General features: G+C 48.1%; 6 protein-coding genes across 6 annotated transcripts; 5 read left to right on the top strand and 1 right to left on the bottom strand.

The window, feature by feature from the left end:
* Positions 1-1,203: 1,203 nt before the first annotated feature.
* F5B22DRAFT_238363 (uncharacterized protein) lies at positions 1,204-2,276 on the top strand. Its single transcript, XM_047969916.1, has one exon. The coding sequence runs from the start codon at positions 1,364-1,366 to the stop codon at positions 2,033-2,035; it is 672 nt and encodes a 223-aa protein (XP_047829684.1). The 5' UTR covers positions 1,204-1,363; the 3' UTR covers positions 2,036-2,276.
* A 347-nt stretch (positions 2,277-2,623) lies between these two features.
* F5B22DRAFT_647694 (ribosomal protein L38e) lies at positions 2,624-3,106 on the bottom strand (the record flags this gene model as incomplete). The annotated part of the gene is made up of 4 exons (XM_047978912.1): positions 2,624-2,679; positions 2,751-2,879; positions 2,976-3,009; positions 3,077-3,106. 4 exons carry the CDS (start codon positions 3,104-3,106, stop codon positions 2,624-2,626), a joined length of 249 nt encoding a protein of 82 aa, XP_047829685.1.
* A 270-nt stretch (positions 3,107-3,376) lies between these two features.
* On the top strand, positions 3,377-4,423 carry F5B22DRAFT_611378 (uncharacterized protein). Its single transcript, XM_047975272.1, has 3 exons — positions 3,377-3,791; positions 3,880-3,978; positions 4,042-4,423. Exons 1-3 carry the CDS (start codon positions 3,741-3,743, stop codon positions 4,114-4,116), a joined length of 225 nt encoding a protein of 74 aa, XP_047829686.1. The 5' UTR covers positions 3,377-3,740; the 3' UTR covers positions 4,117-4,423.
* Positions 4,424-4,553: 130 nt separating this feature from the next.
* F5B22DRAFT_637147 (peptidase family M48-domain-containing protein) lies at positions 4,554-6,072 on the top strand (the record flags this gene model as incomplete). Its single annotated transcript, XM_047977393.1, has 3 exons — positions 4,554-4,568; positions 4,662-5,591; positions 5,647-6,072. 3 exons carry the CDS (start codon positions 4,554-4,556, stop codon positions 6,070-6,072), a joined length of 1,371 nt encoding a protein of 456 aa, XP_047829687.1.
* A 3,142-nt stretch (positions 6,073-9,214) lies between these two features.
* Positions 9,215-13,160, top strand: F5B22DRAFT_611386 (DNA polymerase delta catalytic subunit). Its single transcript, XM_047975273.1, has 3 exons — positions 9,215-10,186; positions 10,234-12,047; positions 12,112-13,160. The coding sequence occupies exons 1-3, from the start codon at positions 9,428-9,430 to the stop codon at positions 12,851-12,853; spliced, it is 3,315 nt and encodes a 1,104-aa protein (XP_047829688.1). The 5' UTR covers positions 9,215-9,427; the 3' UTR covers positions 12,854-13,160.
* A 2,989-nt stretch (positions 13,161-16,149) lies between these two features.
* On the top strand, positions 16,150-17,985 carry F5B22DRAFT_647698 (glutamate/Leucine/Phenylalanine/Valine dehydrogenase; the record flags this gene model as incomplete). Its single annotated transcript, XM_047978913.1, has 5 exons — positions 16,150-16,195; positions 16,320-16,595; positions 16,736-16,996; positions 17,080-17,511; positions 17,618-17,985. 5 exons carry the CDS (start codon positions 16,150-16,152, stop codon positions 17,983-17,985), a joined length of 1,383 nt encoding a protein of 460 aa, XP_047829689.1.
* Positions 17,986-23,854: the final 5,869 nt, after the last annotated feature.

Consider the following 23,854-nt stretch of genomic DNA (forward strand, 5'->3'; position numbering starts at 1 on the left):
CTGACCGAGAGAGGCAAACCAGTATTTGATAAGAGAACATCAACAGTTCCCGAGGTCCTTCGCAATATGTTCTCCGCTCGTGCGCTTGCATGCGGCGTAACTCGCTGCTGCACACACTATGTTATCTACACGACTTAACGGCTTGCCTATCTGCTATTCACCATGTGCACCGTTACGTGGAGCGTTAGTACAGTATGGTCTGCTCTATGCAGAAGAGTTGGCTATGACCATCTCGCTAGACAACCCGTTTACGGCAGCAGCATGTATGATGATGTACAATCGGAGCTCTGCGGGCCGGTGCGTTGCGAAAACCGCCCGTTGTTTATCTGACTTCGTGAGTAGATAGGTAGGCGAATAGGCAATTCGTGTACCTCTTCACGAATACCCGTATCAGCTTCTCGAGTGTCAGGGTTGGTAGGACGGGAACAGACAGTTTCGGATAAATTTCGACAGAGAGCGAGTTATCTCTTCTCTCTTGCACTACTGTACAACCACCTGTGGTATGCTCGTCACACGGTAGCTACATTAGTGCAGTCACCAGTGCCGAGCAGCCAAGCACAGCGCACGATGCAGGCCTCAACGGTGTTCGTGAGGCAGATGGGTCGTGTAGGTAGGTAGGTGAGTTCGGTCACTGCTTAACCGGAATCGGCGAGCCCCCGGCGCATCCGAGTTGAGTAACCCCGATACTTATTCACTGAGGACCGGGGTGCGCCGAATTGAGTCATAACCGGATACTAACAGACATAATCTATTTATCTGCAAGTCAAGGACGTGTATGCGTATTCTCCGTATGTTAGAGATACAACACTGGCTGTACATCACGATGATAGCAGGTAGGTATGGAGTAGACGACATCGTGAACTGCTATGGTGTTATTGAACCCCAACCGGGGCCGTTGGAGTAGACTGTCTAGCCCTCTTTTCTTCCACCTCGAAATCCACTGCGTACGCTCTGGCCTATGCGGGGTAGAGAAACAGGAGGACCATAGAAGGGCATCCGCGTTTCAAAGGGCGCCTCATGGATCGTCAGCAATTCCATCATGATTTGAAAAGATAAGCACCAATGTTTCGCAGGTTCTTTCATTCATTTGATGGTATGAGTTATTCTTAGAAATCATCGTCTAAACTAGACTAAATTGGTACCTGACATAAGGTTAGATGATCTTCTTATCGCCTCATGCTATACCTAGATTTGAGCCTCCAAGATTACAACCATAGGTACCTACCTAATTCAAAGGACTTCCGTCGCTCGAGCCCTACAGAAGAATCACAGACACAAGGGACGTAAGATAGACAGACAGATAAACAAGACCTACCTGCTTATCATCCTATCCACTCATCGATCCATCGATCCATCCGTCACAATGCCTGTCACCAACATTGTCTGGCTTACGAGCACTGCCGATGCATTTACGCCGGCGAATAAGGCCGCGATGGGTGGTGCCTTCAACGCACAAGCGGACTGGGTCGGCCGCAACGTGCCCTCGGCCCCAACCGATCGGGAAGCGCGCGGCGTGGCCCTGTTCCAGCAGGTCGAGGACCCGCGCGTGGTAATGGAGACGGCGCACTGGTCCTCGAGCGACGAGCACAACGCTTGGCTCGCCTCGGACGAGTACAAGGAGAGCTCGGCGCCCCTCGGCGCCCACTTCGACTTTGGCAAGCTCGAGTACTTCCACCTGGACTCGGACGTCTTCCGTCCCGTCGACGCCGAGCAAGAACAAGAGTCGCTGCTGCGGAGCCCGTTCATCAGCGTCGGCAGGGTCCTGATACCCGCGGACAAAAGGGAGGACTTTGCCAAGGCCTGGGACGGCGGGAAGACGATCCTCGAGGACTTTGTGAAGCCTCGGGTCGTCAGGTCTAGCTTCCGCGTCCAGAAGCAGGACCCCGAGACCGACGAGTTTGTCTTCTTCGTTGGATGGCCGGCCGTGGAGAAGCACGGCGAGTTCGGAAAGTCGTCGCGTTTTGCCGAATATGCTGCCCCCTTACAGTCGCTTGCCAAGGGCTTGGATGTAAAGCATTATAAGCGAATTCTATAACATTTATATCACAGCACAAGGAGTTCTGTAAAATATTTATCTTGTGCAATACGGAAACTTAGATCTCGTCTCGCGATTAGCGCATTCAATATTTTGGGACTTTTACTAAACTTAGTCACAGTACGATGATTAACGGTGAGTTTGCTTCTTAACACTAGAGGGAGCTGGCGTGCAATTTAAGCACTTTGAACTGATGCAGCCTGTCTTAATAGAGAAGTCGCATGTCATATCTCATGTCTGGATTTCATAGGCATAATTGAATGATAAGCTTGAGGCAGATAGCGTGTGCTTTGGTCCAAATTTTTGTTCTTTTGGTAGTGCAATCGATGGGAATTGTCTATCACAAGCCTCGTCTTGCTTGCAGAAAAATCTCAATTCCATGCTATCCGTAGACGCCTGTAAATGAGCCCGGCCAGCCCTATGCTGGTCCTATGCGTCATGGTTGTTTTTTTTTCCCGTACACGCCACCCTCCGGTTTGTCCATTATTTCGAGATTCGGTCGTGCCGGTCATCGCCCAACCTGCTTGGAGATTGTCGCCTTTCATCCAGATACTCCCAAGTTGAAATGCATTTCCCCCTTTTCATCGTTTAAGCAGTGTGCTTGCCCTTCTTGTTCTTCTTGGGAACATCCTTGATTTGCAATCCTATCGGACCTAGGTGTTAGTCCATGATGTACTATCCAAGAAGTGTCTTGTTTGATTCATTGCGTGCGTACCCGGGGGAAGGCTCTGCTTGAGCTTCTCGGCCTTGTCCGTGTCCTTAAGGACGAGAGTGTAGAGCTGCTTTGAGCATCGGACCTTGAACTTGGTCTGCGATGACTTGGTGCTCTTCTTGATCCGGGCGGCTAAACGAGACAAATAATCGTCAGAATCAAGTTTTTATCTTCTCATCATACAGCGCAACACTCGTCAATTCTTCGGCTCGGGTTCGTCACACGTACACTTGGCGTCGTCCCGCCGGCAGATCTCGATGAACTAAAAACCAAAATTGTCAGGTTATTTTTTTTTACTTCGTGCTGAATACAATTCGATTGGAACATACTCTCTTGATATCGGCAATCTCTTGAGGCATCTTGGCGATTTGGCGATTGTGAGGACGAGGAATGGTTCAACACGAATATTTCGTTCAGGAATTAGTCTCAATTATTCTATCGTCGGCACAAAATTGTGTGGACGACCAGGGTTCCCCTCTAGCGAGTTGTAGCCAATGATCTTGCTGTACTGACAATGGCGGGCAAGAGCACGGGCCACTGATAATTACCAGGGGCGATACTGTAAAAGTGGCTGACGTGGCGTCCACGCTTCAGTGTGGCGCGAGCTCATGAGCTGCCGTGCCTAGACAGGCTCGACAGGGTAGCTTGCAATGGCAAACTAACGAAGCCGCCAGGCAGTCAAATAAGAAGACAGACTGGCGAATCCCGCACCCTAGGACAATGGCTTATGTGACTCCTTATCATACGTTCAAGTAATATAATTATTAGTTGACACCTTGCCTGTTCTTCAGTACAAAATACCAAATTCAAGTATTGTATCCAACCTATTGACTGTCTGTCCACAATGCCTACTCCACTTGATAATGCGATGAAATCAAAGGTATATATAAACCATACTATCTACTTCATAGAGACTCGATGGACTAACTACCACCAGAATGCCGTTCTAGGTATTTATATTACTGGTTATTATCACTCACGCGCCAAGTACTAATGGAGCTATATTTCAAAGCCTTCTCCGGGCTAGTCACCGCAGCAGTCGTTGTAAGTCGTCGCTTTTAGTATACTTCCATCCCTCTCCTCTTGCCATCATGTGGGTAATACCATAGCACATCTAACAGTATATGTGTAGTGGTCCTTCTGGGGCGGCGACATCTTTCCTGCTTCGGCTGACCCGAAAGGCAACCCAGAAGGTTGGACGAGGGAGGAACTGCGAAGATGGTTAGCTGCGGTAAGAGCCAACTCGTAACCTAACTGCTGGTCGAATGCAATGGCTGATATCATTCTAATTAAGCGCAATCTTCACCCCGGCTCGAATGACACAAGGGAGCAGCTCCTAGAGAGGGTCAAGGCAAATATGAGATATTGATGACATGTATGAGAAGTCGCGCTTCACTCCCCACCTCGAATAGTTATTCTTTCTCATAGAGCGTATAATTTAAAAGACTCTCACCGGCCAGTTTAGCAATTTTTATTTCAGTTTAGCCCTGTTGCTGTGAATGTATATAGGTCACCCGGAGAAATCTTTACAAGTTGTTAAATAGGTAGATACCTAGGTACCTGGCTGAATACCTATTGAAGGCTATTGCGCCGCACATTGCATTTGAATAGGTGTGGCTGGTTAAGCTACAGATGCCCCACTTGCTCTTTCGAGCAATTCAAGCCACACTGACTTAGACACGTAGACGAAGTTCTCCATCAGCTCGTCATAACTTGCGGCAGCTGTATTAAAACAGTGCCTACCGCCCATCCTACCTCCCATATTATCCAACAAAAGGATAGAGTAGGAGGATAGTGCTTCACAAGATGGATTTCCTTCAGGTAAGTGTTACGGCTCTTTTCATTTGCACATCAATCGCCATCATGTAATGCGACGTAATACAGGCTTCGAGTGCTAACCCAACATCCTTGCAGCGACTAGCTCGCGCCCTCGACCGCCCGCTCTTCCCGTGGAAGAAGCTCATGATCGGGTTTTCGGTCGCCCAGTACTGCTTCGAAGAGTTTCTGTCTCTCCGTCAATACCAGGTTCTTAAGAAAACACAGCCCCCTAAGGTTCTCGAGCAAGAAGTCTCCAAGGAAGTCTACGACAAAAGTCAGGAATACGGTCGCGCCAAAGCCAAGTTCGGTTTCATCAAGGGTCTCTACGGTCAAATCCAGAATATCGCTTTCATACACTATGATGTCCTCCCCAAGCTGTGGTCGTGGACTGGTGACCTTCTGCTCCGGTTCGCGCCCGCTCGCTTTACCGGCGAGATCTCTCACTCTATCGTATTCGTCCTCTCGTTTATTCTGATCCAGCAAGCATTGTCTCTCCCTGCCAACATCTACCACACCTTTGTACTCGAGGAGCGGTTTGGTTTCAATAAGCAGACACCCAAGCTATTCATCACCGATATGATCAAGTCTAACCTGCTCGTTTTTGCCTTTACGCCACCGATCCTTGCTGGTTTCCTTGCCATTGTGAAGAAGACCGGTAACCAATTCGTCACGTACCTCTGGCTTTTCACTGCTGCCATCCAGATGTTTATGATCACGGTCTACCCTATCGTTATTCTGCCCCTTTTCAACAAGCTGTCCCCTCTGGAAGAAGGCAAGCTCAAGTCGGAAACTGAAGCTCTGGCTAAGAAGCTCAAGTTCCCACTTCACGAACTATTTGTCATTGATGGAAGCAAGCGCAGCGCCCACAGTAACGCATACTTCTTCGGTCTCCCTTGGAAAAAGCACATTGTCATCTACGATACCCTGATTGAGAAGAGCGAGTCGGAAGAAGTCGTAGCTGTTTTGGCTCATGAACTGGGTCACTGGAGTCTAGGACACACAACCCGACTGTTCGGTATCTCGCAGGTGAGTAACGTTTCTGTCCAGCAGCATTCTCTCATGATGACTGACTCTTTAACAGCTACACGTTTTCTACGTCTTTACCTTGTTCTCCGTCTTTGTGAACAACCAGTCACTGTATGCCGACTTTGGTTTCATAAAGGAGCATCCCATCATTATTGGATTCATCCTCTTCTCTGATGCATTGGCTCCTATGGAAACTGTTATCAAGCTGCTCATGAACATCATGAGCCGTCGATTCGAATTCCAAGCAGATTCTTTTGCACGTAACCTTGGCTACAAGGCCGAACTCGCTTCGTCTCTCATCAAGCTTCAAGTTCAGAACTTGAGTACCATGGATGCAGACTGGATGTATGCTAGCTACCATTTCTCTCACCCAATCCTTTCAGAGCGTCTGAAGGCCCTGGAATGGACCCCTAGCGGAAAGGCGACGGAAGACAAGGCAGCCAGCTCGGGAGTTGAGAAGGCAAGTGGACGTGAATTATAGAATGGGATTCTATAAACAGATTTAGACGGTTGGACAGAAATGGAAACACATTAGGGGGCTATAGAAAAGAATGGCGCCTGGTATTTCCTCTCCCCGGGTCGGATATGTGATGGGAATCGGTCCCCTTAGTCGGAGTCAGAATCATATCAGACTTGATAGCAAATGCTTTCCACTTATTATAGCAAAGCTAGTTGCAGCTGCGAAGCTACGCAGTGACAGCTATTGCATAGTACAGGTATGATAAGATATGTACTTAGGTAACAAGTATGTACCGCGCTATCTACCTCGAACTCAGACACGAAAGTAGAGCTACTCGACGCCCAAGTAGACATAAAGTACCGCGATACTTCCAGACATTTTCTATCGTTAGCTTGAAATAGTTCGCACCATAGTGGATATCAACTGGTGTCTGTTTTCCTCATCGGCTTCACTAGCCAATCACCAGGAGGCGGGGATAAATAATGACAACTACACTGCCTCCTAGAGGCCACACTTGGAAATTACTATTTCTACCAAGGGCTGACTAAATTAGTTTCCTGGGGTCGACTAACGCAAGGTCAAGGACTAATGTGGCCGGCTGTGGTTACTAATGGTGAAGTACTGGTTTATTGAGATGCTAATCGACGATCGGAGAGTATAGTATGTGTTTGGGCATTCGGATGGGCTGGTGTTGGTTTGGGACACACATGGGATGGATCGCTAGTGGTGGTATATGATCGATTCTCCGAGGGGAGAATGCTTTGCTTTCGTCAAGTACCTAGGTTGGTGGTCTGCTTGATACTCCATGTACAATAGAACAATTATTACGCGAAGCGGTTGAAGATCGCTTGGCGATTTTCGTAGCTGAGTTGTCTGTTCCGCGATGTGGCTTCGCGGCATATATCTATTTACTCTACGTCATGAGATACCATGCATTTCCCTTTCGCTGGATTCGCCGGGCCATTCATCAGGAAGCGATAGGGGACTTTTTGTGTACTAGATTATTTACGTATTCTCTAAATTGACGGTTCCTGCGTGGCGTGCTGGAACTGCGTCGCCTTCGCAGCTCGATCTTGCATGTATGTTTACTGCTGGTTTTCTCGAGTGTTAATAGCCGGAGGAGACAAGTATTGAGAGTCCCCGATTTTGCTGAGGACTTGGATGTCGTTTTAGAACTTCCAACTACTCTTCGAAGTGCGACAACTATATTGCTGCGGTGTCCTATCTTGCATCTTTACGTAATTGCGGTGTACCCCGTGAGCGATGTCTGCGTGGGTTGGTTATTAACGGATAAGGACATAAGGCCGTACTACACTACAGTACAACAACTATGTAGGGTAATTGCTCTTGGACCATGGATTTGGCATTATTGGTAGTGGAATATTCGAGACCAGTCTTTCTCGTATGTTCATCTGTCGAGTTAATCGTCTGATGCATGCACCAATTCTCCATAAATACCTACATACATAGAATATCATAACGTTTATGCAAGTAAGATATAGCTCCTTAAAGTGACAACCTAGAGACGAAATGTTTACATAGGCCGAGGACAGTTTCTTCGCTTGTGTAGCAATAGCCTCTCTGGCAGTCGTTGGTTCATGCAAGTACACCATGTCCGTCAGGGTGCAGTGGATTCGATGAATAGTCGAACGTGTTGTTAGATGGGAACATACCTATCTATCGCAGTTCGGCCAACTGACCGTCAGATCCCGCAATCGAACCTGACGTTCAGTCTATGTCAACGTCGACCTCACTGCCCAAAAAATGCGGAGTAGCACAGTAAGTATCCCTTGGGATGACCCTAGATATAAGACCAATACTACGGCGTCGCCGTTGCTTGCAATGAAAATGTACAGCGTGGCGTATATATTCCGACTTACGAGAACACAGAAGCTCCCGGCCTGACAATACTGGACGGTATGATTTCAACGGATACCATTGACAGTAAATTTGGCGAAATTTTTGTCTTCTTAAAAACTGGAATCTGCTGTACTAAGCCTGGCATGGGTTTACACCCCCTTGTGTGTATAAATGACATCTTCCTTCTAGTTTTTGTATACTTGGTGTCATATCTAACATAAAATATCAGACTAACAACTCCGTCGAGGTAATCATAACAATCACTCGCTTTTGTCTCCACGACCTCCCGCGAGTAGTAAGTTGGGTTTAGGGTGATATGTACGCCTAGCTGCGGCGAAGCAAAATATCTTTAAAAAAAAAATCACCCTAGACCCTATGGTATAAATGTCCGGTGGTCGAATTGCCGTGGTCTAACGAAGCATGTCTGCGGAGTATTACTGCATACTGTCCGCATCCCTATTCTGCATGTTCACCTAGGCACTCTGAGGCTCATACCTTCGTTGGTCACTACCACTCTCAATCTCATTCGCCATGTTCTTTTGTAAATTACACGTTACTTAATCTCTCGAATTCAAGGCACGCTTTGAGTCCGCTAGAACATACAAATAGCATAGCTAGACGTTCCGTCTATAATCCAAACTCAACTTTCTTATCATGTTGAGTTCGTTTGATAGTTTTTGCAACTATTAGGATTATCGAGGTTGATAAACTTCGCGAATTCTAACTACCGATGCTAACGAATTCAACCACAAACACAGTTGTGCCCATAATGCTTGGTAGGTACGCTAGAACGGCAGCTCGGTATCTTGCAGTAACATCAAAAGAGCTACATTGTAGAGCAAAGAAATGTATATACATTATAATGAGTTACTTACGCGTATTTAAAACCAATTTGACCAATGACCATGTTCATGTATTCCTTTACAAAGGGAGAAGCCAGGTATTGATTTCGCAGTCGGTATTGTCCTGTACTGCTTGCGCAAGACCTCATGCCAAGACAGAACAGCGGTCTCGTACCGGTGGAGAGCAATTAGACTTGGATGAGATAGGTAGTTCAAGACGGGCCGTGTCCTGGCCTTCATATCAATATGTCCCACAATGGCTTCGACAGAAAATAAATAAAACAATTGGACATTGGATCTCACACCTCTTACGAAGTACCTAGTGCAGTGAAGCGCTATGGACGCGGGGCAATTGGTCTGCCTTGGTGTCATGACGCGCCTTTGTTAATTGGCCCCACTAAAACGTGAATCCTAGCTTAAGCCAGGAGCGCGTTGACGCGACTTTGGGAAAACCACTTTATCTTCCCTGAGTGGGTAAGAGTACCAAAGCCTACCTAGTTGGACTTTGCCCTGTCTTTCATTCATTCATTCATTCTGTTGCAACCATTGGAAAGCTCCCAGTTTATCTTCATACTTCGTTGTGCGCATCGTTTCTCAGGGCACGAGAATAGATAGAAGCTCAACCAGATCCCCGCCACCGGCCAAATACCACACAAAGGAGGTAGCAGCCAGCCATGGCGACAGCCGTTCTACCTCAGAAGCGTGGCCTTGGCGATGCATCCAGTCGTCGCAATATCCCCTCTACACCCTCGAGCACAAAGCGACGTAGATTAGAACCCTTGACTTCTTCGCCTGCATCGCGCCTCAACAGTTCACAGCAGGGACCCGCCTCAAAGCTGGGATCGAGCCAACCGAAGAGCGCCTTTGAGTCGGAAGTTCTCGAGAAGCTCAGCCAGGATATCGCCGAGCTCAAGCAAGCCAACGCAGAAAAGGATCAAACCTGGGAACGGCCGCCTGTAGTTGATTTCAACCCCAGCCGTGATAACCTAATCTTCCAGCAGATCGAAGCTGAAGAAGGCTTTCTCCATGACGGCCGACGAGCAATCAAGCTATTCGGTGTCACGGAAAATGGCCACTCAGTAATGTTGCACGTCACCGACTTCAAGCACTATCTTTATGTCGCCGCCCCCGTATCCTTTACGCCAAAAGACTGCGACTCCTTCAAGGCCTACCTCGAGACAAAAATCGCCCAAACCCAGCCCGCCATACACTCCTGCCAGGTCGTATTAAGAGAAAACATCTATGGCTTCCAGGGAAACACACAGAGCCCATACATCAAGGTCGTCGTGACAGATCCTAGGTTTATTGGGAAAGTCCGGAGTCTGATCGAGACCGGAGAGGCCAACTGGAAGGGTTTGTGGAAGAAGGCCGAGGGTGGTATCATGACATTTGATAATCTACAATATGTTCTGAGGTTCATGGTTGACTGCAAGGTATGTGCTATTCTTATAAATCCTAGCTTGCTTGCTAACTGGGTCAGATTCCTGGTATGTCGTGGGTAGAAGCCCCTGCGAAAAAGTACGAACTCGTTCCCGAGGCCCACCGACAGTCCACGTGCCAGATTGAGGCTGAGGTTAGCTATGTTGACCTTATCTCCCACGAGCCCAAAGGCGAATGGTCAAAGATGGCCCCCTTACGTATTTTGTCGTTCGATATTGAATGTGCCGGTCGGAAGGGGATTTTCCCTGAAGCGAACCATGATCCCGTTATTCAGATTGCGAATGTCGTTACCCGATATGGAGAAAGCAAGCCCTTCATTCGAAATGTGTTCTGTCTTGATAGTACAAGCCCGATCGTGGCCACCCAGATTCTAGACTTCGATGACGAACGCGAGATGTTGAAGAGTTGGAAGCAATTTCTTGACAAGGCAGATCCCGATCTAATTACTGGCTACAATATTGCCAACTTTGACTTCGTCTACCTTCTTGACCGCGCGAAGCATTTGAAGGTCAACGGATTTGAATACTGGACCCGACTCACAAATGTAAGATCCTACCATAAAGACACAAACCTGTCCAGTAAGCAGATGGGCAACCGAGACACCAAAACTACAAATACCAATGGTCGGCTACAATTGGATTTATTGCAGTTGATTCAACGTGATCATCAACTTCGTAGTTATACATTGAACTCAGTCTGTGCTCATTTCTTAGGAGAACAGAAAGAGGATGTTCATTACACTATGATTACAGAACTCTTTAACGGAACACCAGAATCAAGACGACGTTTGGCGCTCTATTGCTTGAAGGACGCGTATTTACCGCAGAGACTCATGGATAAGCTTTCATGCTTGGCCAATTATACGGAAATGGCAAGAGTCACCGGTGTTCCTTTCAATTTCTTGCTCTCTCGTGGACAGCAGATCAAGTTCATGAGTCAACTTTTCCGAAAAGCCTTAGAACAGAAGCTTGTCGTTCCAAACATGAGAGCAGAAGGGACGGATGACCAGTATGAAGGAGCCACGGTTATCGAGCCTACCCGTGGATACTATGATGTTCCGATTGCTACCCTCGATTTCGCTTCACTATACCCTAGTATCATGCAAGCTCACAATCTTTGCTACACCACCTTGATCAAGAAAGGAGCAGCCGAAAAGTTTAACCTCAAGAAGGACGAAGATTACATTGTTACCCCAAATGGTGACATGTTTGTCACTGTGAAACAGCGAAAAGGTTTGCTCGCTCAGATTCTGGAAGAATTGTTGTCGGCTCGAAAGCAAGCCAAGAGGGAACTTGCAGTGGAAACAGACCCATTCAAGAAGGCCGTGTTGAACGGTCGACAACTTGCCTTGAAAATCAGTGCCAACAGTGTCTACGGCTTGACTGGAGCCACAACTGGAAAGCTCCCCTGTCTCGAGATTGCCAGTAGCACAACAAGCTATGGCCGTCAAATGATCGAGAAGACCAAGGATGAGGTTGAGAAGCGATACAATATTGCCAATGGCTATTCTCACAATGCCCAAGTTGTATATGGTGACACCGATTCCGTCATGGTTAAATTTGGAACGAATGATCTCGCTGAGGCCATGAAACTCGGAGAAGAAGCGGCAAACTTCGTATCATCCAAATTCACCAAGCCGATCAAACTTGAATTCGAGAAAGTCTACTTTCCGTATTTGTTGATCAACAAGAAGCGTTACGCTGGTCTGTATTGGACCAAGCCTGAGAAGTATGACAAAATGGACACCAAGGGTATTGAGACGGTTCGACGAGATAACTGCCTACTTGTGCAGACTGTTATCGAGAAAGTGCTTCGTATGATCTTAATCGAGCGGGACGTACCAGGAGCCCAAGAGTACGTTTGAACTTCCATCCTAAATTCGCTCCCCTTAACTAAAGATGCTAATCACCTGCTTTAGATACGTCAAAAATATTATTTCAGAGCTGCTACAGAACAAGATCGACATGTCCAAGTTGGTGATTACGAAAGCTCTGACGAAAGAAAGCTATGACGCGAAACAAGCTCACGTCGAGTTAGCCGCACGCATGAAGAAGCGCGATCCTGGCTCTGCGCCTGGTTTGGGTGACCGTGTAGCGTATGTCATGATCAAAGGCGCCAGTGGATCCAAAAACTATGAAAACTCCGAGGACCCTATCTACGTCCTTGAGAACAACATTCCCATTGATACGAGGTACTACCTAGATAATCAGCTTGCCAAACCTCTCGGCCGTATTTTCGACACCATTGACGGTGAGGCGAAGGCCAAGTCGCTCCTCACAGGCGCGCACACGCGTACTATTTCGGTAGCAGCGCCTACGGTCGGCGGTCTCATGAAGTTCGCGAAGAAGACCATGACGTGTATGGGATGCAAGAAGCCCCTGGCTGGCAAGGAGGAGAGCGCGGGCGCGGTATGCTCCAACTGCGCACCGAGGGCGGGCGAGCTCTACAAGAAGACGCTGGACAAGGTGTCGGATCTCGAGGTGCGGTTCGGACGGCTCTGGACACAATGTCAACGGTGTCAAGGCAGCATGCACAATGAAGTCATATGCAGCAGCAAAGACTGTCCCATCTTCTATATGCGCATGAAGGCGAAAAAGGACGTTGAAGACGCAGGAAAAGAGCTTAAGCGGTTCGACTTTGACCAGTCGATCATGTGGTGAGAGCTCGACGGGCTTTGTGGGAAACATGTTGAGGCTTTTTCTTCGTAATGGTGCATATTAGCATGGCGTTCCTTGGGATTTATCATTGTTCAAACATAGGGCCCATCGTTTGTTGTCTGCTGTCAATGGTGACGATCGGGAAACTCGGCGGCATTGTGTATAGTTAGGTATCTAATTAGGACAAGGTGAAAACAACATCTGTATACCTACGTCAAACACTACTCGCCTCCTCGCTCTGAGGGATGACATGGTCTTCTAACTCCCGAAGATCAAATTACATATGCGGGTCTCTGGAAACTGATCACTATATGAATATGATGTTGAACATGAAATCGTACTTAATATGGAGTTTGAAGGCGAAGTCGGCGTCTTGAACTTTTGTGCCGGTGCCGGAGCTCGAGGTGTCTACTTAGTTTCAGATGTTGGAAGACGGGATCCTTGCAAGGATAGGTAGCTACCTACCGGTAGCTAAGTTTACCAACTGCCTACATGTAGTACCGAGCACTAGCTATAGGATCTAATTTGGCGATGTGATTTAGTCCACCCTAAGTAAGGAAACGATGATCTAATAATATTTACAAGGTCAACAGTACTGTAGATGAGAGACATTGAACGAGAGGGTATCCAAGCGCGCAGACTACATGTGTTGTGGTTTATAGGGTATCTTATGTACCTGCCTACGCACGTACATAGTATGCTCTGTGTGTTTGGCAGACCATAATGTCTTGGAAACGATGAAGCTTCATCTGGTAGGCGCTTGTTCTTTACATCTCGCTTGCCATGGTTTTCGTGGTGTACTTACCTACGTTCTTATGGTACGGTACCGTATTACCTGAGATTATAGAAACAACGCGCCGTTGGTGTGTAACATAGTCTATGCTTGATTAGGTACAATTTCCCACTCTTTTCAGCCCTCATACCAAACAAAAGACGATTTCCCGAGCAAATTTTGTGGAAAAGTGCCCTGAATTAGGTAAAGGCTATGTTACACACCAACGGCGCGTTGTTTCTATAATCTCTAAATATCGGAATAAGATGCGGCGCGCTAGTAGGAGTAATAATGCCGAGAGCACAGGGCATCAAAAAGTATGATGATATCAGACCACGCAGGAACTTTTGGATTTCTTCGCCCTAAACATAAGTAATGCATTTGCGGTATTTTGGTATTTAGCACATACTAGGTAGGTAGGTAGTATTTAGGCCTACATAAGCGAAGTTTCGAGATCTACTATGTACTAATAGTACCTACCTACAGATGAACGTCGTAGTTGGACTTGAGTAATGTGCGCACATAAGTCAGTTTTTGCCCCGAGCATGGTCATTTCACTGTTTTCCCCATCGGGTGGAATATGGTAGCTTCCCCGACAACCAGGACTTTCGCAATGGCTCTTTCAACGCCATTGTTGTGTAAGTAGTCACGATCTACATACTGAATGAGGTGCAAGTAAGTAAGAACGACAGCGGGAAAGGCGCTCAGCGCCACAGGACTTGCACGCACGCACGTGATAGAACCATCGTGACCACCAGATTTTCAAATATCTGTTTCGAACATCGACCATGAATTTGTCATATCTAGATCGAAATGAATAGACTCATTCATTCAAAAGAGCCCTTTGCCTCCCTCGGTGTACTTAGGATCGCAAGGCATGAAACGGAGTTAAAGGGGACTTCAGGTCCGCGGGGTCGCGTGATCTCATCACCTGTTGTACAACCCATGAATGAATGACCTGCGCGCGATATTTTTCTTCTGCTGCTTGTTTGCGCGCCTCTAGAGTAGAAACGCGGGGCACAGATATCTCCCCGGATCCAAGTTTGCATAGCCCTATTGGTGATGCGGCATTTGGGAACAAAAGGACCAAAAAAAAAAAAAAAGACGGGAACAATGTCAGGAGATGCGCGACACAGGGCAGGGCTTGCAAGGCAAGGCATCTCCGAAGTTCGCAGCAGGGGGCCAATTCTTTAAGCTGATTTGCCCTGAATGTCAATCCCCGTCGTCATCGGACCAATCCCTACAGTAGGTATCCTATCATATCATTGCCGTCTTCTCAAATGTTACAGGACTCGACGTACCTACCTCGTAGGTATCCAGCCGGAAAAATAATCGACTGCGAGACTTTATTAGCTACTTAATGCATACAGCACATGCAGGCATACCGCATTGCGTGGGTAGCCTGATGGAGTTCACCGATGCATCTCTATGTAGGTATGTGTGAAAGTTGTAGCAATGCGGGCAATGCGTGGGTGGTTTCTTACCTCTTAGCCCCCCTGTATCCCCCCTGTTAACTCCCATGCTAGGCCCTCTATCTAGCACTAGCACAGGGACACTAGGCTAGGTAGGTCCTCTGTAACTGCTAATTCGGCCGAGAAAAGCTCATGGCACGTCACCTAAACCACCTCAAAGTCGAATCAAAGTCGAATCAGCGTCGAATCACCTTGGCTCTCCCAACTCAGGTCCTCCACGCGGCCCATGTCAGACCCTGTCCGTGGCCCAGTCTAGCCTCCAAACAGAGATTCATGTCCCGGTTAAGCTGGAGCCAAGAGAGCCAAGCCTTTCCGAATCAGAGCCCTACTACCAGCTAAGTAAGGCTCAATCATCAAACGCCCCCCACGAACTTCATCTATCTAGGTCTTCCCACCCTCACGTCCTCCTGGAATCGGCCATGCCACTGGACCTGGACGCGCGACTTTTTCCCGGGACACGGACGAGCTGAAGCCCTGATCGTAGCAGCTCTTGCCTGCCTGCCCTCTAGCGCAGCGCGACTCTTCCCGGCCTTGACACGCCTTGACATGATTATTCGTGTCAAGTCATGTGAACTCCCTCGCCGAACACGGTGATAGCACCAACTTGACTAACAACGAAGACAAATGAATCTTTATCACACTTCGTCAGGCAAGCGAGGCATTTATGTGGTGGTCGTGCCTGGCCCTGCCTCATCTACGGTATGTACACAGACACAACAATGCTGTCCTCTAGATGTATATATAACAGCACGATGCTTTCCAAGAGCCATCTTGCCATCTTGGATCTGCTCTGCATTCTTATCTTTATGACATCACGGTAACACGGTCCATCCCCTTTGCTATCTCCTGCGACCCAAGGCGACGTAAAGCTTGTCCTTATCAATCTGCTATCATTGGTGACAACCCTGCTGGCACTTCCTGACTTATAAGCGGCCGAACTTTCTTCAGGTTGGGAACGTATAGTCGACCCGAATCCTTATCTGTCTGTCTCTCTTGTCCTCTTGATCTGCGTCATTACCCCCTCTCAGAAGTGAAAGCCCATTTCTACTGTCAACATGTCCAACATCCCATCTGAGCCTGAGTTCGAGCAGGCTTACAAAGGTAAGATAATCTCTGTTGTTGAATACATGCCGTCGTTTTTCCTCCATTGAGAGTACTTGAAGTCGCCTTGGACGGAATGGACAAGCAAGGAAGACATAGAAACACACTAACACATCCTCCCTAGAGCTCGTCAGCACACTCGAGGACAGCACATTATTCCAGAAGAACCCCGAATACCGGACAGCTCTAAAGGTTGTCTCGATCCCCGAGCGTATTATCCAGTTCCGTGTAGTTTGGGAAGATGATGCCGGCAACCTACAAGTAAACCGTGGATACCGTGTCCAGTTCAACTCGGCTCTTGGCCCTTACAAGGGCGGTCTGCGATTCCACCCTTCCGTCAACCTCTCCATCCTCAAGTTCCTGGGCTTCGAGCAGACCTTCAAGAATGCTCTCACCGGATGTAAGTCTCATCTATCACACGCCCACCTCGGCCTAAGCTTTCATATCGCTCTACATCGTCGATAAATGGCCAGAAGATAGTAGAAGAAACGTGGCACAATGACTTTACCGGTAAATATATGCTAATAGCGTTGTCTGTAGTAAACATGGGTGGTGGCAAGGGAGGAGCTGACTTCGACCCTAAGGGCAAGAGCGACAGCGAGATCCGCAAGTTCTGTAGTGCTTTCATGGAGAGACTTTGCCAGCATATCGGTGCTGATACCGATGTGCCTGCCGGTGATATTGGTGTTGGCGGCCGAGAAGTCGGATACATGTTCGGTGCCTACCGTCGTCTAAGGAACCAGTGGGAAGGTGTCCTGACAGGCAAGGGACTGGACTGGGGTGGAAGCTTGATCAGACCTGGTAAGCATCTAATGGCTGCAACCTTCAAGCCAATGTGGCGAGAAAAGGGAGGAAAGCGCATGCTAATATAATAAACCAAACAGAGGCCACAGGTTTCGGTCTAGTCTACTACGTCGAGGAGATGATGAAGTACGCGGGCAAGGGCAGCTTTGCCGGTAAACGCGTGTCGATCTCGGGATCGGGTAATGTTGCACAGTACGCCGCGCTCAAGTGCATAGAGCTCGGCGCAACCGTCGTGTCTCTATCTGACTCCCAGGGTTGCTTGATCGCCGAGGGCGACGCCCACTTCACTCCCGAGCAGATCGAGGAGATTGCTACCGTCAAACTGGCCCGCAAGCCCCTGACCGCCTTCAGCGGCAAGTCTTCCTTCAAGTACATCGAGGGTGCACGCCCCTGGGTTCACGTCGGCAAGGTCGACGTTGCTCTACCTTGCGCTACCCAGAACGAGGTCAGCAAGGAGGAGGCTCAGGCGCTAGTTGACAACGGCACATTATTCATTGCCGAGGGCTCAAACAGTAAGTCATTTCAGCATGAATTCTATCATCCCAGCTCCCCTCTGTTATCGAAACCCTAAATACCACAAAGAGGGGAACACTCTGGCTGACCAACTACACCTTCCAGTGGGCTGCACACAAGACGCCATCGACGTGTTCGAAGGCGTCCGCAAGACAAAGGGCTCAGGCTCCATCTGGTACGCGCCCGGAAAGGCCTCCAACTGCGGCGGTGTAGCCGTCTCTGGACTCGAGATGGCACAGAACAGCCAGCGACTCTCATGGACGCGCGAGGAAGTCGACGAGAAACTCAAGCAGATCATGCGCAACGCCTTCGACAACGGCCTCAAGACCGCCATCGAATACGTCCAGTCCGCCGAGGGCGAGCTCCCCTCCCTCGTCGCCGGCAGCAATATCGCTGGCTTCGTGAAGGTCGTTTGCGCCATGAAGGACCAGGGCGATTGGTGGGGGACCGGGGCCCCTGTCAACGGAGCTTAGGTTGGAAGGGAAATAACAAGTAAAAAGAAAAAGGAAACGAAGAAGAAAGCGGGTGTTATGATAGCATGGTGTTGTTGCTGCGATGAAATTTCTTGGGGATCAGATCATGATATGATGGTGTAGTTGTATATATGCACGTATGCGCGCGATGGGCTTTGGTTTGGGGTGTATTATCTTTTAGAAGTTGTTGCCTGGCGTTTGGGGGAAAGGGATGGTAGATGGATGAATGGATATGATTATGAATTGAAAAATAATTAGTCTTTGAAAAAGTTCCGGTTATTTCTTGCTACTTTGTCTGTTTCCCCCCCGTGTCTGTGCCCATTCTACGTACCTGGGTATGTGTTACCTAATTCTTGGGTAATCGTGTGCTGTATTCTGCGGGAGTACCTACCTAGGGGAAGGAGGTAATTAGGTAGGTAGGTAGCTGAATTTGGACAGGGAGCGTTATACTGATTTACCTACCTATCTATACTTGCTCATTCACTTACTTACATGCGAATATCATGTAGGATCATCATTTAGATGTAGATAGGGTAAGTAGGGATTTGAGGTCCATAGTTGTCTGTGTTGTGTTTGTTCCGCGCTATTTACAATATTCGTTGGGTTGGATGCCTTGTAATACCTATGTAGGTAGGTAGATAGGTAGATATGCCTAGATGATAACTATATATCTTGTCTGTGTCCTGTGCTTGGGGGGTAGATTTCTAGGCGTGGGCTTGAAAGGTATGTGTGATGTTGGTGGATGGGTGCTTGAGTTAGCTGTGGTTATTTGTGGCTGCGCGCTCTGATTAAGTGCTTGGATTGATGCTTGTTGATACTCTCTGTTTTTGAATTTCTATGTACGTATGTATGTATGTATGTTGTAGGGAACTATTTTCTTACGATTGGCCTTTCTGGGTATTTTGAATTCTGTCCGTGTAGTTTTGCGGAAGTAGCTAGCTATCTTGTGTACTGTACGTATATCCTCTTCTATGTGCTTTTGTTATCGTCTACTGCTTTCTTGTCTTTTATTATCCTATTCTACTTCGGTGTGCTGGGTAGATAAGTTTATGACATTTACTCGTTAACCGAGTATCACCCCAATATATAGCATCATACCTTCATCTTGAGATGGTACCTTGATACGAATGTGGGAAGAATTGAGCCGTGTCCTACGGGGTTTCTACAGCCGAGGCCGTTGTGAATTACAATCTCCATCACATGAAAGGAGTTGTTTATTTCAGGATACGCCGCGGAGAAAGACGGGATTTGAATCGCAAGGGACCCGGGGCGTGTCTATCAGGCAAGGCTCCGTGTTACTCTATGCTGGTGCGCCCAAGTTAGGTTGCTACTGAGGTAGATGCCAGGAACGCGCGGCAGGCAGCTATGTAGGGAAGTACATTCGAGCATTTTATGTACCGGATAGCATCGAGGCCGGGGGTTAATTTATAGAGGGCTACTGCGTAAGGCAGATAGAAGTGTGGCGGCAATTTAGCGTAGTGTTGTGTCTCTGCCCGTTTTGTGTGGTATTAGGCATTTATTAATTTATTTCTTCATCCCAACTTCACCACATGACCTGGATTCTCTTACCGAGCGAGCATGTGATGGGAACAAAACCAGATTTTTGCACGCGTGGTATTGGGAACCCTCTTATCGAGACGTCTTGGGACGTAACAGGAACCGAAGGGATCATCTGGAGGAGGCTGTGTTTGATGTTGACGAATGCTTGGGGTGGTAGAATCCTCTTCCTGGGGTGCGGTGGGTTGATCCGACAAGGTGAATTGAATTGGAAGGGCACCGTAAAGCGCCATGGGGCGCTCTTCATCGCGAGGGGTAGATAGATAGGGACTGGTCCATTCAACCCTACTCGTAAGTAAGTATGATACGATATCTAGGACCCGATCGAGGGGAAAAGACTCCTAAAATAGGGGTCTAGGGGACATATGTATAGTAAAGTTGGAATAATAAAACGGCCCGTCTCGAAAGGAAGTAAATGTTTACTTTAAGAAACAATAATGCATTTTCGGTTTGATAATTTCTACCTCGGATGTCGCTTATTGTTTCCTATTGGTTCTCTCGATGTCGTTGCCAAGGATCAGCTCAGTCGAGGTATGCGACTCCGTCAGGAAGTCCTAGATCCTTTATCGGGCAAAGATTGCGCTTTGGGATGAAGATGCCGGTTCCGGGGACGACCAACATCATGATAATGGACATCTCTGAAATTCCTGCATGCTGTTAGGGAAAAGGGAAGGGGGAGGGAGCATTCAGCTCGGTCGAAGTACATTAGCAATGTCACGATATTAGTGATGTTACGTGGTAGTTGTCTCGCTTTGGACGATGCAGGGGGGATTTTCGGCCGCATGGCTATGCTGTGATACACACCTGTCTGGATGCCATTGCGACGTCGTCGGTGTGGAGGAGCCAATGGGCGTATCGTAATATCTCGGCTCAGCTCAGGGAACGAGGCGAGTATGAGACATTATGATCCGAAGCGTTGGGATTATCTACACGAATGTCTCACCAGTGTGCCTTTTCACACGCAAACCGCCTTCCATTGTGTGCTGCCTAGGAGAATGAGTTTTATCTCAATAGATCATGTGCAAGATTGTACGAAGGAATGAATCATAGTGTTAATACCCCTGCGATATTGGATTTCGCATTGCGACGCCGTAATTCTGCATGAAGCTCGGGGGAAAAACAACGTCATATCTACCTCATCCGATTCGGGGCTCGCAGTCGTTGTGCGGATAGGTATGTACGTTAGGTTGTATGCAAGGTTGTGCTGCGTGCGGTGTCTGATATGAGCGCACAACTCTTGCCGCCGTTATGCAGCAGCACGGACATTACCGGGTCAATATTCCGGACTGCGAAGATCCATTCAGCCTCGCTAGCCTATGGCTTCGTGTGAGCTCGGGTTTCCTCGAATGGGGGTTTCGGTGAAGCTTCTTTGCTGTCTGTAATGGGTATGCCGGTCAATGCATGACGGAGAATATAGCAAAGACCTCAGCCCGTCTAAACATAGGTAAAGGTTGCTGTAGGCACAGGGAGGTAATTGTTGCCATGCGCTGTTACCGCGCGGGCGCTTAGAGAAACGAATGGGACGGCCTGTGAAACAGTTGTGTCGATCAAGGTTGCATGACGTCTGCCAGCCTCTACATAGAGTAGATAATTAGTCGGAGTTGTGTGAGAGGTGTGTGTTGGCAAATGAGCAGCCATCATTGTCTTTCTGCACTTTGATCTGTGTGCGATTCGATAGGACTGCCACCGCCCCTCTCCCCCATTCATCCACGTTGTTGAATCCATACCCTTAGAGTTACTGTATAGGACCCCTCTTAACCCCCTCCTTTCCATCAATCAGCATCGTCAATTGCCAATTGGGGGTTGTTGATGGCTACCGCAGCTCGGTTTTGGGGGGGGGGGGGGGCGCGCTGGCAACTAAAATTGGCGAATGGTAACTTTGCATATGCGCGATGGCATAGCCTGCTTAAAGATTTGGGGTACGTCAAGAAGTGCAGTTCTGATGATGTGCTACACTACTAATTACGTAGGCTATAGACGTCGAGATTGTCAGCTCTTGAATTAGTTTTCTTTCTTTTCGTCGCCAGTTGATCGTGATCGGGCCGTTAGGATAAGTATAGGCTATGCTATGTAGGTACCGTACCTACATGTGGAAGTATTTCCGTGGTCTTGGTTCGGTTGTCTCGGGAGGATCATGTTAAGAGAGAAGCACGGTACTTGTCCTGATTCGAAACAACAAGGGAGGCGGAAAGGATTCGGTCGTTGTCGATGATGACCTCCTCGGTATCCCTACCACAGCCCTACCTACACCAACACCATTCATTATACCTACACGTACTTGGCTATGAATCAGTCTCACGGCAATTGGCTCAGTGAGGAATGCCATCTCATCTGTGAAACCGTTCACTCTCTATGATGTACTGGTAGAGTAGTCAGTATTATACGCTCTGCTAACGCTCACTCAGCCCTACAGTACGGTTGCAACATATAAATCTAAATTTGGGATCGACTTCAAAGACCAGTAGACTGTAGTGCGCATCTGCCCTATAGTGCCGTGTTACCCTTTATTTACTCAACTGTCGGAGGAGGATCGCCTCCTGTGCCGTGTGGATAGCAATTTAGTTGGCCCCAGAGGTGAGAAGCCAAGATGAGAAACTGACAATACTATTCCATCGAGATGCGTTTGTTGGTTGATTGCAGATTGCTCGGTGAGATTATAGCCTCTCTCACCTCTGTCATGACATCGTGGGATTACTGTGATTACATGTACGTGGAGTACCTTACTTACATTATAATACTGTAGTAGACAGCCCGTATTTGGAGATGCGCGATGTTCATCAACTTTTTGGGCTAGTCCATGGCTATTTTTGCGTTCCCCCTGATTGGTTCCCAGCTGCTCGAGGGGGGGCCGACTCTAATTTTGGCGTGCTTACAACATCAGCTCGGATCTTTCAGGTCGTTCACCAGCGAATCACGATGCGCCCTGCCGTTGTGTTCCAAGAGTCCAGATTTCAGCTGTGCTTCAAGTATCAGCTCAGCAGTACGGAGTACACACTACACACGGTACGTCCCACCAGTAAGCGAGCCGAGAACAACTGTAAATGAGCAATACCATCTACATAGTAGGTAACTATCTGGTTACAGGACACGATACTTTGCAATCACTAGGTAGTCGTAATGTATAACTGTCTACCGTATCTATCTGTGCTGATGTCTTAAGATGAATTGAGAAATAATACAGATAGATAAATGAGCAAATATCACAAAGACATGGACAAATATTGGTAACATGAGTATCACCACGACATAGGGTTGTACTTCGCATTTATATATCTCAATAGATGCCCGTGGTCGTACTTGCAGCGTACACGGTAGACCGGATGAAATCTGCTACATTGATAGAGTAAAGATGAATGCCCAGACCAGACGACTCCCTGGTGTACCGGTACTATGTAAGGTACGCAGCATCTTGGGCAACATAGTCAGCACTACTGGGTGGCCCAAGCTGTCTGCGGCTTAGATATGTTGTGTAAGGGGAGATCACATCTACTTAGACATTCAGACTGAACCGACTGATACAATACCTAGTGTAAATGTATTTAGCATGTAGGTATGTATGTAACTATGAATATGATTATCATCGCCAATCACATGCTCGAGAGGTCGTCGTGAAGTTCAAATTAAAACAATTGCAGTAGCTTATCCACCGTGTTTCTTAATTAGAACCCACGCGCAAACATTTAACTTATCCCGAGTGGTTCGATGCTCGGGCGCCTAGCCGGGTTGGGCAATTGCTCCGTCACCACTCTGTCCGTCTTCAGAGCGGGCAGAGCGGGCGTCTCTTTTGATTTGCGCTCATGCGAAAGGGGACGGACGTGCCTACGCTACCAACGGCCTCCAATGCACTCTGATGCGCTCGGATGGAAATCGATTGCCAGAAAGGACCTATTCTGCGTCATCGAGCTGCAACGAGTGGTTTAGTTCCCTAGAGATGCGCTTGTCTCCCAATGAAGCCCGACAAGTTGTGTGTCGCCATGAGATCAACGGATCCTCTTCTCAGCACTACTCTACGCACACTCGGCACACTACCACACTGGTTGCACCAAAAGAGGTGTAGCGAGACAGTACACTACCTACTTAGCAACCGAGCAATGCCACGGCGGCGCCCCCAGAGCTACATTAGCTCGGCAAGAATGGACATGGTTCCCAACCTCCAATCTCGTTCGGGCGCAGCGCCAGGGAACTAGGGAACGACGTCTGGGTCCTGTCCGGGGGCCCAGGGAACCAGGGGTGGCCGTAGTGTAGGGCTGTTCCCTTCGAATGGGTCAGGTCATCTCTTGTTACAAAATCTCATCCTATATTGACCCGATGG

Source organism: Xylaria bambusicola (genome assembly GCF_022495145.1).
Source record: "Xylaria bambusicola strain CBS 139988 unplaced genomic scaffold F5B22scaffold_28, whole genome shotgun sequence".
In the NCBI taxonomy this organism is placed as follows: Eukaryota; Fungi; Ascomycota; class Sordariomycetes; order Xylariales; family Xylariaceae; genus Xylaria; species Xylaria bambusicola.